Source organism: Parus major, chromosome 15, assembly GCF_001522545.3.
Source record: "Parus major isolate Abel chromosome 15, Parus_major1.1, whole genome shotgun sequence".
In the NCBI taxonomy this organism is placed as follows: Eukaryota; Metazoa; Chordata; class Aves; order Passeriformes; family Paridae; genus Parus; species Parus major.
Window position 1 is genome coordinate 10,304,897 of NC_031784.1, and position 13,817 is coordinate 10,318,713.

Below are 13,817 nucleotides of genomic sequence, written 5' to 3' on the forward strand. Positions count from 1 at the left end.
GCGCCGCCCCCTGGCGGCCGCCGCGGGGAGGACAGCGGGGTCCGTGGCCGGCCCGGGCTGGGAAAGCGCTCCGGGAAATGCCGGGAGAGGCAGCGGAGCCCTGAGCCGCCCGCCCGCGGGGCTCGGTGCCCGGGGCGAAGCCTGTCCTGCTGCAGAGGAGCCCGCCCGCTCGCCTGCGGCCCCACGCGCGTCCGACACTGAGCAGGAACGCGACAAGAACCCTGCGCTGTTCACTGGAGGAGCAGGAGCCGTTCCCAGAGCAATGTCCTCCCCGAGCAGTGATGCAGCCCCCTGGGCTTGTTCGGTGCTGCGGTGGGGCTGTGCCCCAAAACCTTGAAACAAACATTTCAGAGCCTCAGCTGATTTTCCCCATCTCAGGGAAGCTGGGCGGCAGAAACCTTTCCTAGACAATTTTCCACAAGCTGTGGCCACCATGAAGGAAAGTCACCAGCCACTTTTGCTGTTCAAAGACCGTAACAGCCCACCTGGATTTCTCATGTGATGATCTTGAGCCATCATTTCCCAAGTGCTTTTCCTCTCAAACCTGTATAAAACAACATTGCAAGGCAGCAAAGTCCTTGCTTTGTTCGAGCCACAGCACAGCTCAACCCTCCTCATCTGAGCTACTGTTTCCCACTGTGCTCCAGCCAAGTTGACATGGCAGTAAACGCAGTTGCTCAACCCAAGTGTTCGCCTCTTAATCTGATGAGAGACACACCAAATAATATCAGTGTGGGAACTGCCGAGGATCCAGGAAACATGACTCTTGTAGCTCTTTTCCTTACAAAATTACTATCAAGTCAGAGAATGTTCCCAGGACTGAACAGCACATGTCCTGTTGTTGAGCTGAGATTAGAGTGTCTTTGAATAAAACAGACTGTGAGGTCAGCTGTGAGCAATCTCCAGTGCTGTATTTTTCACTCTCTAGGCACAAACATGACCAGCTTCCCCTGCTAGCACAAGTCAGACATCATTATTTCCTGTGTTAAGTCATGCTTTAATGGGAATTATCGCTAGGAGGGCAGGGAAATCTTTCCTCCCTCATCCCAGCCAATGCTTACAAATAGTGAACAACCTCCAAGAAATTCATTCCAGCTTTTACTCCAAATCCAGGACTTGTCAGAAAATAATATCCTTACTAAGTACAGCATAAATATAAGCAAAGGCTTTCATTGCATGCTTCACCATCCATGCCAAATATCTCAGCTGGTATCGCCCTTGCTGGTCTCCCTCAGCAAAATGTAAAATGTAATTTGGAGGCACTGTTAAATATTCTCAAAATCCATCACTGGCTGTACAATGTCAACTTCAGGATGCATTCACCAGTGCTGACTGGTCACAGAGCAGACCTAAGGTCATTAGAAACATGTCCTTCCCTGGGATCTGTATGTTTCCTCCAGCGACATGTGACAAGCATGTGCCTCAACTTGGGTTGTATTTTTACCTCTGCATAAATGAAGTGCCTACTGTGCTCTGTTCATATTGTAGCCCAGCATGCAGTTTTTATTTTCAGCTTCCTAGGGTGTCCTTTGGGAGTCTGGAAATGAATGTAAATCAAGAAAGCAGTTTCTATTGTGTCTCAGGGCTGAAATTAAGCTGTCATAGTACCAGTTAGGGTTGCACCCACAAGAAATAGGTTGTGTCCAAGCTGCTCAGTATTAAAAAAATAAAGTAATTGCTTCTAAAGCTTTGTCTATGGCTTCAGCACTGCTTTGGAAGGGTTGATGAGGTGGGAAGGCAGGGCTGTCCCATAAGTGATACTATCCTCTAGGCATACTGCTTTTAAAGCCAACGTGCTCATAGCCAGGTGCTGTTCATAACTGAGTTCTTCACACACACACACACACTGACATTTTTTACTTAAAATTGCCAGTCCCTAACCCTCCTGTGAGAGCTGAAGGAGTAGGGGCAGAAAACCACAGCTGCCAGGACAATTTCTCAGTGGTGTGGGCTCAAGTTAAACTTACCCTGTCCTTCCCAGTGCCTTGAACTCCTGTTTCCTCATCATCTGCCTGCTCTCTGCCTCAGACTATCCCTGACTGGTGAACACTGCTTGCTGCTAGAAATACACAGACCTTCCTCTTACACTGTGCCCTGTGGCTGAGACACATTACGATTCACCCTTGTCTTTCACAGAAATGTAACAAGAAGTTACCACCCCCATTTGCTGATGGGAAACAGGGCTGGGAACTGGAAATGAAGTTAGACAGTGAGTCAACATCAACAAAAGGTTGGACTTTAGGGCTTCCTGTCTCCACGCAATCTGTGTCCAGCGTACTTGCACAAGGCATTTTTCCCTCTTGTCGAAGAGTCATTTACCAGTTACAGACTGAGTCCCTCAGAAGGCAGCTTAACCCACTGACCACACACAAGACCCTCAGTGTCCATGGATTAATTGTCCACCAGTCGTCTGCCATTTCAGACTGGCTGCCAAACAGGAGTGATCCAAGCTCATTTCATAATACCACCAAAGAAAAGCATCATTATTTGTGATCTATGTCAGAGAAGAGAAATAAAGCTACACTGGCTTGTGAGGGTGTTTAAAACTTACCTTTGCACTTTCCAGAGAGTGACTTGAAACTGCAGAGCAATGACAACTCCCTCATTGCAGTGCGTGCCCTCTGTGCTGTGCCACGTGAACATCATGCAAGGGGATTTAGCTCTTTCTTCAGGTGAATGCAAGGGAAAAAAAAATCAATCAGAGCTTTAAACTTCAGGCAATAGCAGTAAATCACAAGATGGAGCTCCGACATTTGAGGTCCAACTTCATGTTTGTTGAAAAGATCTATTAGAGCAAAATGAACAAATTTGGTTTCTGACATAAGATGTAGGATGTGACTTTGCTATGAAGATTGAAAGCACCACAACTGGGCATTATCACAGATAATTCTGGCAGCAAAGATGAAAAATTAATAAAGTGATAAACCCAATACTTATCAACAGAGTTTATAAGAAGCAAGAAATTACCCGAAGTGTATAAATCACTGCAAACTACATATGTCTTTGCTATTTACCAGTGTGGCTTATTCTGCCAAAGGGTAATGGCATCCCTATGCTTCAGGGTTTGATTGCAATTGATATTGCTGTCAATAGGAACAAATGGGGGGGATGAAGGAAATCTATGAGGTTTCACTGTCACTCTTGGTCACTGTTGTGTATAATACCCCAGCATGACTGAACGTCATAAAAAAAATATTAAAAAAATTATTAAGAGGAAACACTGATGTTCACTACAAAATTTTCTACTCTTCCAAAGTTTCAAGTAGCTGCCCAGCTCAGGGTCTAACCAGCAGGGCAGGAGCATCCAGATGGCACACGTGGATCTGATCGTCTGCCCATACAGAGAATGTCAGAGGCAATCTGTCAGCAGCAGAGTGTACATCTCATTCATGCACAGTGATGGAGGGCAGCTGCTTCAGCTGCAGCGGAGCCTCAGCAGAGCTGTGTGCAGTGGTCATTAGTCTCCCCTCTGTGGGGTCTGCTTAGCTATCAAATTGCTGCAAATTAGGAAAGGGTGGGGTTTACTTATATTATAGGAGTTTAGAAATAATTATAATTACTTATATAATAGGAGTGAAAAAAGCAGCTGCTTTTTCCACAGTAAAGGTTTGTGATTTCTTTGACAGTAAGGAGCTTTTTCCTATTTTTTTTCCTTAAAGCAAGTGATGTCAATTAAAAAATGCACACAAAATGGAGTTTACAGTACTTAGTACACTAAGTGTTCCCTAATAGGTTTTGGAGGACTTCAGCAGCTAGGGAAGCACGATTCAGACTTCCACTCCTCCCAGGTCCCTCTCTGCCTGCTGTGAGGCTAAGCTCTCCTAAGGATCCTGCTCAACAAGAGCTACTCCAGAAACCTTTCTCCAGCACCTAAGCCCCTCCACATCCATTTTCACTGACCGGCTCCTTTTTCAGCAGCTTTGAGAGAAAAATAAACCAGCTTTATATGTAAAAGCGCCCTCATTTTATTAAACCCCGTTTTTAGCGGCAGCAAACACCGGCGGAACTGAACGAACAAAAGCCGCATTACCTCTCGTAATAAACCCCGGCAGCCTCGAGCCACAGATCCGCCAAAAGACTAAAACGGAAGTTCCAAAGATTTTAGCACTCTGAGTCTATTTTTCACCAGGATATTCAGTCTCCGTAGAGACTGTCAAAAATTGCCAATGCCGACTATATTTCAAGTCGTCATGGCGGGGTATTGGGAAAAGTTTTCAATTAGCAATAATCGCGCCTCGGATTAACCTCATTGGCTACGATACTGCCACTGCGCAAAGCTGACTGGGCTTTCCCGCCGCCGCCTCCACTCGGCCCGGGGCTGCCGCCGCGCTCGGGGCGAGGGGCACGGCCCGCCCGTTCCTCCCTGCGCCCTCCCAGCGGTGCCGCCCGCCAGCTCCGCGCTCCTCCGGGCCCCGCCGAGACCGGGGACCTCCGCTATGCCCTCCGTTCCGGGCCCCCGGTACACCGCGAAGGCTGCTGGGAGGCAATATGCAAATTGATCGTGACGTCACGGCGCAGCCCCGCGCGGAGCCAGGGGCCGCCCCGCCCCCGCGCACCCTCCGCGAGTCCCCGCCGTGGCGAGCCCGGACACCCCCGGGGCCGAGCCCCGGGCAGCGCCGAGCGGCCACAGCGCCGCTGAGCCCCAGAGCAGCACGAGTCCTTCCCGAGCATCCCCACCACCCGCTCCAGAAAAAGACAGGGTTTAATAAACCGAGAGCACAAAAGACTGGGTTTAATAAACTGAGCGCGCTTTTAGATAAGAGTTCGGTTCCTGTCTTTTAAAGGTGCTGAAGAAGGAACGGATCAGTGACATGAGAAGTGAAGAATCCCAAATGCTGGATAAATACCACTTGTGATGGAGCAACTCATTACATCAGCGAGGTTCTTTTGGGTTTTTTTTTTTTTTGCTGTCCATCTATCTTTTGACCATACAAAATCCGCCTCCGAAGAGGCTCTCAAAAATTGCCAATGCCGACTATATTTCAAGTCGTCATGGCGGGGTATTGGGAAAAGTTTTCAATTAGCAATAATCGCGCCTCGGAACAACCTCATCGGCTACGATACTGCCACTGCGCAAGGCTGCCCGGCCATAGCGCCCTCCCGGGCCCGGGGCCGCCGAGCCCCCGCCGCGCTCAGAGCGGCTGGGGCCGGTCCCGGTGCCCCCCGCCCGCCGGGCCCGCCCGCAGCCCCGCACCGCCGCGCCCGCCGGGGATGCACCGGGAGGAGACGGACGGATGGACCGCGCACCGGCGGCACCGGCGGCACCCGCGGAGGTTGCCGGGAGGGCACTATGGTAATGAGCGTCCGGGAAGCGCTGCTAGAGTTGGGGCCATTGGCCAAAAATCGCCGTTTTCCGTGCCGGGAGGGAGCGTACGGAGCGCGGGGGGAACAGTCTCTAGGAGCACCAGGGGGAAAAGTCATCACCCAACAGTTTAAAACAGGTTTAAAGTCCTGAAGTATAAATCACTGAAACCCGTTTAGACTCACGACGCTGCCAAAAAGAAGTTTGCACTCCTAAACTCAGGGGCAGAGGGACGGGCAGGGTGGCACTGCAGACCGAGCGAGCAGGATGCGCTTCTTCCTTGGGATCACAAAATTACCAACTGCTGGCTCAGCTGGTCTTTGAAACAACTGTAAGACACAAAAAATAAATGGATTAAAACTTTCTGCAAGAGCTCTTTGGTGAATGCATTTGAAAAGCAATCCAAATATTTAGAAAGAGCTCGTTGTCCGTAAGACTGCTGGGCATCCAGTGCACCAGGCTGCTATTGCACAGCAGTCTGGCCTCCCTCATATTATTTGTTCCTCAGAAAAATTAGTCTCATTTGAAGAAAAATTTAAAAAAAAAAAAAGCAAACTCCTTATTGCCAGGCAAACTGTACAAATTATCAGGTGATTATTGAGACTGAAACGCACCAAGCAGAGAGGCACGATGGGTTCCTGCCAGGATGCAGAGTCGGCAGCAGACAGGTTGGCACTGCCCTAATTCCCGAGCTAGAAGAGCTGTCTTTCTGAGCCCTCAGTGTATTTTTCTTCCATTATTTATTTAGTCATATATTAAGCCTAAAATATGTTCGTATCAGTTAAAAGAAAATGCATTTTTTATAAGCACAAGCATCTACAATGCATTTTATCAAAGCTATCACATGCATTTGTATCAAATAAATTCGGATTTTAACCTTACACATTTCCTTGAGGGTGCTATGAAGCTCTCAGCGTTTCTAATTGTCTCAGGTGTTAGGATGTGGGGAACACCTTTCCCCCCCTTTGACGCATGGGAGATGTAGTTTTTGTGCTTAGGGGTGGTTTTTTATCCCCGTGAACTACATTTCCCAGCGGGCTCCCCTTCCGGCCCGGCCGGGCGCTTCCGGCGGCACCATGAGAGGTGAGTGTTCGCGTTATTCACGGCATCGCTGTCACTGCGGGACAGGCTTCGGTTCGGCCGCCACCCCGCCGCTATCACAGCGCAAGAGACACCTGAGAGTCCATTTGACTCGGGAGTCCCTTCGGGTTTCTGGCCTGTAGCCGTTTGTAGGCTCCTGTTTATCTTCCCCTTTAACCTTGCCTGATCTTTTTCTGTGGAACATCTTGGGTGTGTGCTAAAAGCAAACTCTAGCCTCAGATCTCCGTAGGTACGTTTAAAGAGTTTCACTTGTTATGTAGTTTGTTGTTGTTGTTGTTTAATTTGAGCACTTCCATTTTAAAAGTGACTTTGTATTTGGCAAGAAATATTCCAGCCTTTAACATTTTCTCTTCCATAGTTTTTACATGGTTCACAGCAGCTTTCAAATGTATCTGTAATTTTTGCTTTCACTCTCTTGTGGGCCAACCCCTATTACATTTCTATTTCATTTTGCCTCTGAACATTTCCTTCAGAGAGATGTTTTGATGATAAGGGGCCAGAATGAAGAGTTTTCATCAGCTCAAGCAATTTAATTACCATCAAACTGGCTTAACAGCCTTTGGGGAGCATCATGACACAAGTTACTCTCAAAGCAAATTAGTTTATTGGGAGATTTTGTCCCTTCTAATTAATTCATATGGGAAATTAAACCTCTTTCTCGGGAATGCCCAACACAACTCCTGCTAAACAGCAAAACAAAGCAAAAATCATTGCAAACAGAATCGCTGCTTAGATACAGAAAGCAATTCAGACTATGGAGTCTGTCCAATCTTCCCTGCATTTCAACTGCTGATGACAAAAAGCCTTAAGAACTGAAGACTAACTGAGCCAAATCTACTCTTTGCCACTAACATCAATTTAGTATCACAATGCTTGGAGCTGAACACCTAAACTTCAGATGTATCTAACCCTCATTTGCGCCCTAGTATTAGGTCAGTAAATGGAGCGATATTTAAATACATCTGAAGTTTAGATGTTCAGGAGATTGTTCCCTTTTATCGGTAAATAAAGTTCTTCCTCCATCTGGCACATCTTGTACAAGCCCCCCTGCTCAGGGAGATTTAAGGAGGCAGAAGTACCAGTCAGTTTTCAGGACTGTTGCTTTCAAAGCTTTTTGTACATTGTTTGCAAAACCATAGAGAGACACAGAAAAAATAGTTTTAAAACAGCAAGATGGAGAAAGAACTGCAGACTGCTGGAAAACGCAAACAAAATCAAAGTTCAAACCCATCCACTCGTGTCTCAACAGGTCCTGCACACAATTCCAGGCTACTTAACAGCAAAGCTGTTCAACCTGCCTGTCCTCAGCAGGGCATGTCATTCCTCCCTTAAAGCAGGTTATCTCCCATTCCTACCTGCCAGGCTTTCTGCCCCACACACTTTGGATGATCCCTTTCCTCTCAGAAAGCCCCTGTGTCTGCTGGAGAAGCAAAGTAGTGCCCCTCCAGCTCTCCACTGACTCAGGGGAGGTGGCATCCACAAAAGAGGATGTGCCAGAGGCATTTAGGCAGTGCCCTAATCATCTTCAGTCCCATTTCAAGGCCTTTGCTGCACGAGGCCTTTGAAAAAAAATGAAAAAAACCAAAACACACCACGCAGGGTAGCTCCAGTTAAGGCCTTTGTCAGGAAAAAAACAACATTTCAAGGTTGTTTTTCTCTCCCTTCCTACAACAAGTATAAAGGATGGGAAAATATAAAAGACTGATTTGGAGCAAGCAGAATGTTGTAAGTGCAGACCAAAGGTATCTTCTGGGGAAGAACCAGTCAGTGCTTCTGGGGAGAGGTGCTTGGTCTTCCTGCCATTTCCTCTCTGGCCTGCTGCACGTACCTGGGAAAGATTTCACGTGCACAAGTTTTTCTGGGCTTTTTACAAGTTCTCTTAGGCAGCCATCCTTCACACCAGTGTAGAACAGCATGAACCCTGCAAGTCTGGGCTGTTAACTTTGTACTCAGTGTTCCTCTCTTCTAAAAGAACACAACTTTTTCTTGGATGGTGGGTTTTAGTTAATGTTGCCAAAATAATTTGTTTCTTTACTAAAAAGAGAGCAAAGAATACTTAACGGCTTAATTTTCCAGAGAATTGCAAGCAAATAGCATTAAGGACATGGTTTTTGCTTTCTTTTACCTGCTATGTGTTCTGTTCTTGCCTTTTAGCTGAATATGTTCCCTGCCAGGAAGTGGTCTGGAGCTTTCAGAGCCATCAGACTGCAGCATTTCAGATCCCATTCTGTATCCAGAGCCTCTCCAAACTTGACTTTCGTGCCAGCCTGTCTGCCCCCAGACCCTGTGGAAGTGGAGGAGCTGCAGCGTTTTGTTTCTAACTCCAAGAGGCTGTTTGTAATGACAGGAGCTGGAATCTCCACAGAGTCAGGGATCCCCGATTACCGCTCGGAGGGCGTTGGGCTCTACGCCAGGACAGACAGACGGCCTGTCCAGCACGCTGAGTTCATCCGCAGCGCCAGTGCCCGGCAGCGCTACTGGGCAAGGAACTTTGTGGGCTGGCCCCAGTTCTCCTCCCACCAGCCAAACAAAGCACACCTGGTACTGAGAGACTGGGAGAAGCTGGGCAAGCTGCACTGGCTGGTGACCCAGAACGTGGATGCCCTTCACAGCAAGGCCGGGAGCCAGCGCATGACAGAGCTGCACGGCTGCACACACAGGTAGAGCTGCTGGCACAGGGCTGTTGTCAGTGGGTGACTGACAGGCAGATGCACTGTCAGCTGCTGAGAAAGGAGGCAAAACTGAAAAGCATCTCCATGCTGCATTCTTGGAGATGACAGGTGGTATTGTGCTGGGGTGGAGAAAAAGATCAAGAAAAAGATCACAATCCAGTGCTGTTCACAGCATGATATTTAAGAAACATGACTACCACTCCGTTTTTTTGGAGCATTAATTGGATTACTTTCCTTGAAACCTGCATCCATTTACCCTGTCCTTGCTACAGTAAATGTCCTCTTAGTAAGGAGAACAAGGGGATCATAAGAATGCAAGGATTATCCACCTTAAGCAGAGTGAATAGTGCCAGAATTGCGTGGGATGTGTGGACTTGGAGAAGGGCCATCACCCTGGCTGGCATCACCCAAAATTTCTAGATGAAAAAGCACAGCCTGAACTGGGAGAGGATGCATGGCAGGGTTGAAAGCACTTCCTCTAGAGCATTCCTATAAAGCAAGAGTAGAAAGACATCTCCTTGACCTGTACTATTTAGTAAATAAATGTGGAAAATCATGACAGGCCTCCTAAGGAATCATTTAGTCTCCAGATCTTCAGCTGACATGAAACTGCATTAAGACCTTGCTCTGAATTTCAGGGTTTTCTGCTTGGCCTGTGGAGACCGAATCTTGCGTTCTGAGCTCCAGGAGCACTTTGAAGCTCTGAATCCTACTTGGAAAGCTGAAGCGTTTGGCGTGGCTCCGGATGGGGATGTCTTCCTGACGGATGAGCAGGTGCGCAATTTCCAAGTCCCAGCCTGCCGTAAGTGTGGTGGAATCCTGAAGCCTGATGTGACGTTCTTTGGAGACACAGTGAGCCAGGAAAAAGTCAGTTTTGTACACCAGCGCCTGGCAGAATCAGACTCCATGCTGGTAGCAGGATCCTCCATGCAGGTAAGTAGGTCTGTCCCCCAAACTGCATTCCTACTTCTCTGCTGCTATGCCTGCAATGATCCTTGGTCCCACAGCTTAGGGCTACAAATGGCTTGTGGATCAGATCAGCCTTTGCAGAGCATCTTTGTATTTTATTTTTACAGTGGTTGGAATCTGGCTTTATGGGTGACCCGTTCGGGTTTCCTTGTCCCTCTCTTGCCAGACTACTTCATGCTGCTGTAAATACCTCCACTGAGATCTCTCTTTGCTGCCTCATCTATCAGGTCACAGTTGTCTATAAAGACAAGATACCTGACACAATTAATTCCTCACTTTTTTTTTACCTGAAATTTTTAGCCTTTGGTAGCTTTTTAGTCCTCATGGCACACTGTGTAAAATACCAAGTTTTAGGACCTCTCATTCCTTATTAAAGTCTCAATAAGAGAGCTGAAATATCTCTGCTGCTTGGGATTGTCCTTTGTATCACAATGTGTTTTCTCTTATCTGTAAGGTAAGGTAGCTAAACAACAGGGGTTTCTAAACCCATAGAAGCTTCTGCATGGTGTTTGTATAAGATAAATTCTTCCAGGAACAAGTTCTATTACATTAAAAAAAAACTCCCAGAAGGAGATAAAACCAAGGCTGCCTGATTGTGGTTCTCTTGGCTTCGGGATACTGGATACAATCCTTGAGTTTGCACTTCTTAAGCTTATAATCCTCTGTACAGGAATGATTGAAATGCCTTAGGTTTGTTCTTGTACTACCTAAGCTGGGCCATGCAAGAATCATCAAAGTGCAGCATTTAAGTCCTTGTGATAACTAATAAAAACTGCTATGGAGATTTACTAAAAGACAAGGACATTTCCCTTCAATCTGCTCTGAAGTTTCAGTTTCTGTGAAATTGCAAATCCTTCACTGACAGTGGTTAAAAGCTGTTCTATTCTGTGCACTCCTGAACGAAGACATTTCCTACCTGAGCTCAGTGCAGCTGTCTAACACAGCATGTATGTACAGCCCTTTTCCCATTGCCAGCAGTAACTATTTCATTCCTTTCTGTTACTCTTCTTTTGCCTAAGCTGCCAGTAATTTTGTTTTCTGGTACTCCTGCAGGTGTACTCTGGTTACAGGTTTGCTCTCGCTGCCCGGGAGAAGAAGCTGCCAATTGCAGTCCTTAACATTGGGCCCACCAGGTTAGATCACTTTGCATCCTTAAAGTTGAATTCCCGCTGTGGAGAGCTGCTGCCTTTGATTGTTTGCACATGACCCAGCCAGCTGAGCTTCAGTAGACATCAGGATTAAAGTTATTTTTACAAGGTGAGTACCTTCCCTGGTTAGTCACCTTACAGGGTAAGAATATGGGTTCCTGGCAAATGCTGAGACTGAGATGTGCTGACTGGAAAAATGTTCCCTCACTGCACCAAAAGGTGGCTGTAAATTTTAGTCTGTAACTGGTCTGCTCTGGTTGGTCATGATACCATTTCCCATGATCATAAACAAAAATCATACTAAGTGCTAGCACTCCCAGAGAATTGGGTAGGAGTATCCAGAAGACTCAGTAGTGTAGAATTCCAATCCATTTGTTATTATCAGGAAACTACAGGGGATCACCTGTAGTTCCAGAGAACCTGCTCACAACCATTGCCTTTGCAACTGGCAGTTCAAAAGCTGTTCCTGATTTAATTGGTCCAGCTAATCCTAATCAAACACTGCTGTTTAAAAAAATCAATTCAGTCGATAAAGCACCTTCTTTCTTCCTCTCCTGCAGGACTCATCTCAGAGGCAGCTGTGAGATGCAGTGCACGGCCACTGAGGGCACCAGGAGAGGGCAGCAAGCCTCGCACATCTCAGCCTCACCAGTTCTCTCCACTGGAACCATCTCCACGTATCAGGAAACAGAATGATGATAAAGAAAAGTACTTTTCTGCCTTACCTTGGCGTTGTAAACAGTGCCTTTTCATTCACTGGGACAGGATAATTGGACTGCCACATCTGAGGATAAAACACTGTTCTTAGAGTTGTCCTCAGAGGAGAAGAGGGGCACAGGGATTTTGATCAGGTAGTTTGAGGCTATAGCACAGGAGGGCAATGTGGGAAACCAGGACACTGCTGGGGAGTCCAGTGTCACTGGTGGGATACTGTAGAGTGTGCAAAGAGGAAAAAGAGGCAAGAGGAACTGCAGTTGTCACTTAAAAGAAAAAAGCTTCAAAATAGATTATTTGGAAGCACAGGCTATAAGGCTGACATCTTCCAGCGAGGAGGGAAAGTCAGCATTTCTCTCAAGTGTCAGTTGACAGCAGCAGCTAAACTGCTTCCTATCCAACCCCTTTAAAAATTAATTATTGTTGAGATGCCAGAGGAGTTACTTTAAGCTAATCTGACCAGCCCTACTTTCAGTGAGGCTACTACATTTTCCAGAATGCATTTTTGAAGATGTTATGTAATTAATGAATAGCTAAGGAATCAAAACTGTTTAAAAGATCGAGACTATTTGCATTGAAATTTTCTCTCCCTCCTATGATTTAAGTACACCTCAGTAGCCAGTTTCAATTCATGTTTTTCCATTGCAAAAATGCAGGTTGTAATTACTAGCAGCTGATAAATTAAGAGAGAAATACAATTAAATCTGTACAATAGGTCTCCCTCAGGAGGTACTCTCTGTTGAAAGGTGCAATTTCCACACTCCTAACAGGAGATCCATCACTACTGGATAGTGGTTTTTTGTTGATCCTGAGGATGGTGGTATTGTAAGCCCTATCAAACCATTTACAGAGTAAAACACAGAACCTGGTACAAACTAGAACATGGAATTTTTGACCTGACCTTCTTCATGAAACTACCACTCCTCCCTTGTAGCTCTGAGGGATTTAATTGTCAGGGTTTCCCAAGAGCTCCCTCCTACTCCAAGTAACATGTCCTGGACTAATATTTTGACAAGAACTGTAACAAACAGTTGGAAACAAGGATGCCAGAGTTATCTGCTAAAAGGTCAAGTAGCAAAACAAGGACAACTGACCACAGGATGCAAAGTTCATTTTTGCTTTGTTGTCGATTCAAATCCCTGCCAGAAAGAAGCAAATAAAGCACAGAATCTAAGGGATACATAAGGCATCCAATTTTTGCAGAAAGTGGAGGGCATTAAGATGCTCAACAAATTTCAGGATTTGGCTGTATTGGGTTAGAGGAGAGACAGCTTCACCTTGAAGCCAAGCAGGAACAGTTCAGGACTCCCACCTGCATTCTGCTCTCATTGAATGGTGACTCCACTTCCCAATGACTCAGGTGTCTGCTGCTTGGCAGCGAGCAAAGCTCACAGATACATCTCTATCTTTAGCTGTCCTGTCCAGAGTACAGCTGTCCCACCAACCAAAGCTATTGCAGAAATCATGCCTAAAGCACAGCAGAGTCTCTACATACACCATGTTTTCATGTAGGGCTTATCCCTGTAAGAAGAGATGCTGATGCCTCCTTAGCAGAGGAGTTGGGGCTGAGTTTCTCACTATCCATATCTTCTCCCCCTCTTTAAAACTCGCATGACATTGGTGTGTCAAAACCAGAGGCTGCCAGTAGAGCCAGCATTTTGAGAAGGTGTAGGAGCATTGCCAAGCAGTCTAGAACAAGTCTTGGAATAAGTTTTGTGACAGGTAACTAAACCTCCCACATCTACCCCTGCCTCCTCTCCAGTTCTGCAGCTGAGCCTGTGGGAAAGGAGTCAGGGTGTCTCTTCAGCATCACTCTCAGATGAGTCATTACCCCAACTCTCTGCTGATTATACTTTTAAGCCACCAGGACAATGACTTACAATAAATGAACATTACATTAAAGTTTCTGTG

At 46.5% G+C, this 13,817-nt stretch overlaps 2 protein-coding genes and 2 non-coding genes across 7 annotated transcripts in view; 1 reads left to right on the forward strand and 3 right to left on the reverse strand.

Moving 5' to 3' along the window:
• Positions 1–4,306, reverse strand: part of PXN (paxillin) — a 49,349-nt gene extending 45,043 nt beyond the window's left edge. Inside the window, exon 1 of one of the 3 annotated variants that reach the window (XM_033518152.1) lies at positions 486–597. In XM_033518152.1, coding sequence (XP_033374043.1) covers positions 486–519 — 34 coding nt within the window. In that variant the 5' untranslated portion in view covers positions 520–597. Of the gene's footprint in view, positions 1–485; positions 676–2,551 lie in introns of those variants that run through there. The other 2 variants (XM_033518151.1, XM_033518150.1) reach the window with 2 other exon arrangements.
• LOC117245214 lies at positions 4,139–4,279 on the reverse strand. Its single transcript, XR_004499642.1, has one exon. It is a non-coding gene; the product is annotated as a U4 spliceosomal RNA (small nuclear RNA).
• Positions 4,307–4,940: 634 nt separating the features above from the next.
• LOC117245215 lies at positions 4,941–5,081 on the reverse strand. The gene has a single exon (XR_004499643.1). It is a non-coding gene; the product is annotated as a U4 spliceosomal RNA (small nuclear RNA).
• Positions 5,082–6,334: 1,253 nt separating this feature from the next.
• SIRT4 (sirtuin 4) lies at positions 6,335–13,808 on the forward strand. Of its 2 annotated transcripts, none has more exons than XM_015643785.3 (5): positions 6,335–6,385; positions 8,558–9,063; positions 9,714–10,008; positions 11,098–11,301; positions 11,753–13,808. In XM_015643785.3, exons 2-4 carry the CDS (start codon positions 8,564–8,566, stop codon positions 11,248–11,250), a joined length of 948 nt encoding a protein of 315 aa, XP_015499271.1. In that variant the 5' UTR covers positions 6,335–6,385; positions 8,558–8,563; the 3' UTR covers positions 11,251–11,301; positions 11,753–13,808. The 2 variants fall into 2 exon arrangements, with proteins under 2 accessions (XP_015499271.1, XP_015499273.1); XM_015643787.3 differs by lacking the exon at positions 6,335–6,385 and adding an exon at positions 6,459–6,632.
• The last annotated feature ends 9 nt before the right edge of the window (positions 13,809–13,817 follow it).

Bases quoted from the DNA above. Each gene is read 5' to 3' on its own strand.
- SIRT4 (XM_015643785.3), top strand. From the start codon at position 8,564: ATGTTCCCTGCCAGGAAGTGGTCTGGAGCTTTCAGAGCCATCAGACTG. The intron at 9,064-9,713 runs GTAGAGCTGCTG...TCTGAATTTCAG, and splicing joins CTGCACGGCTGCACACACAG to GGTTTTCTGCTTGGCCTGTG. The intron at 10,009-11,097 runs GTAAGTAGGTCT...GTACTCCTGCAG, and splicing joins TAGCAGGATCCTCCATGCAG to GTGTACTCTGGTTACAGGTT.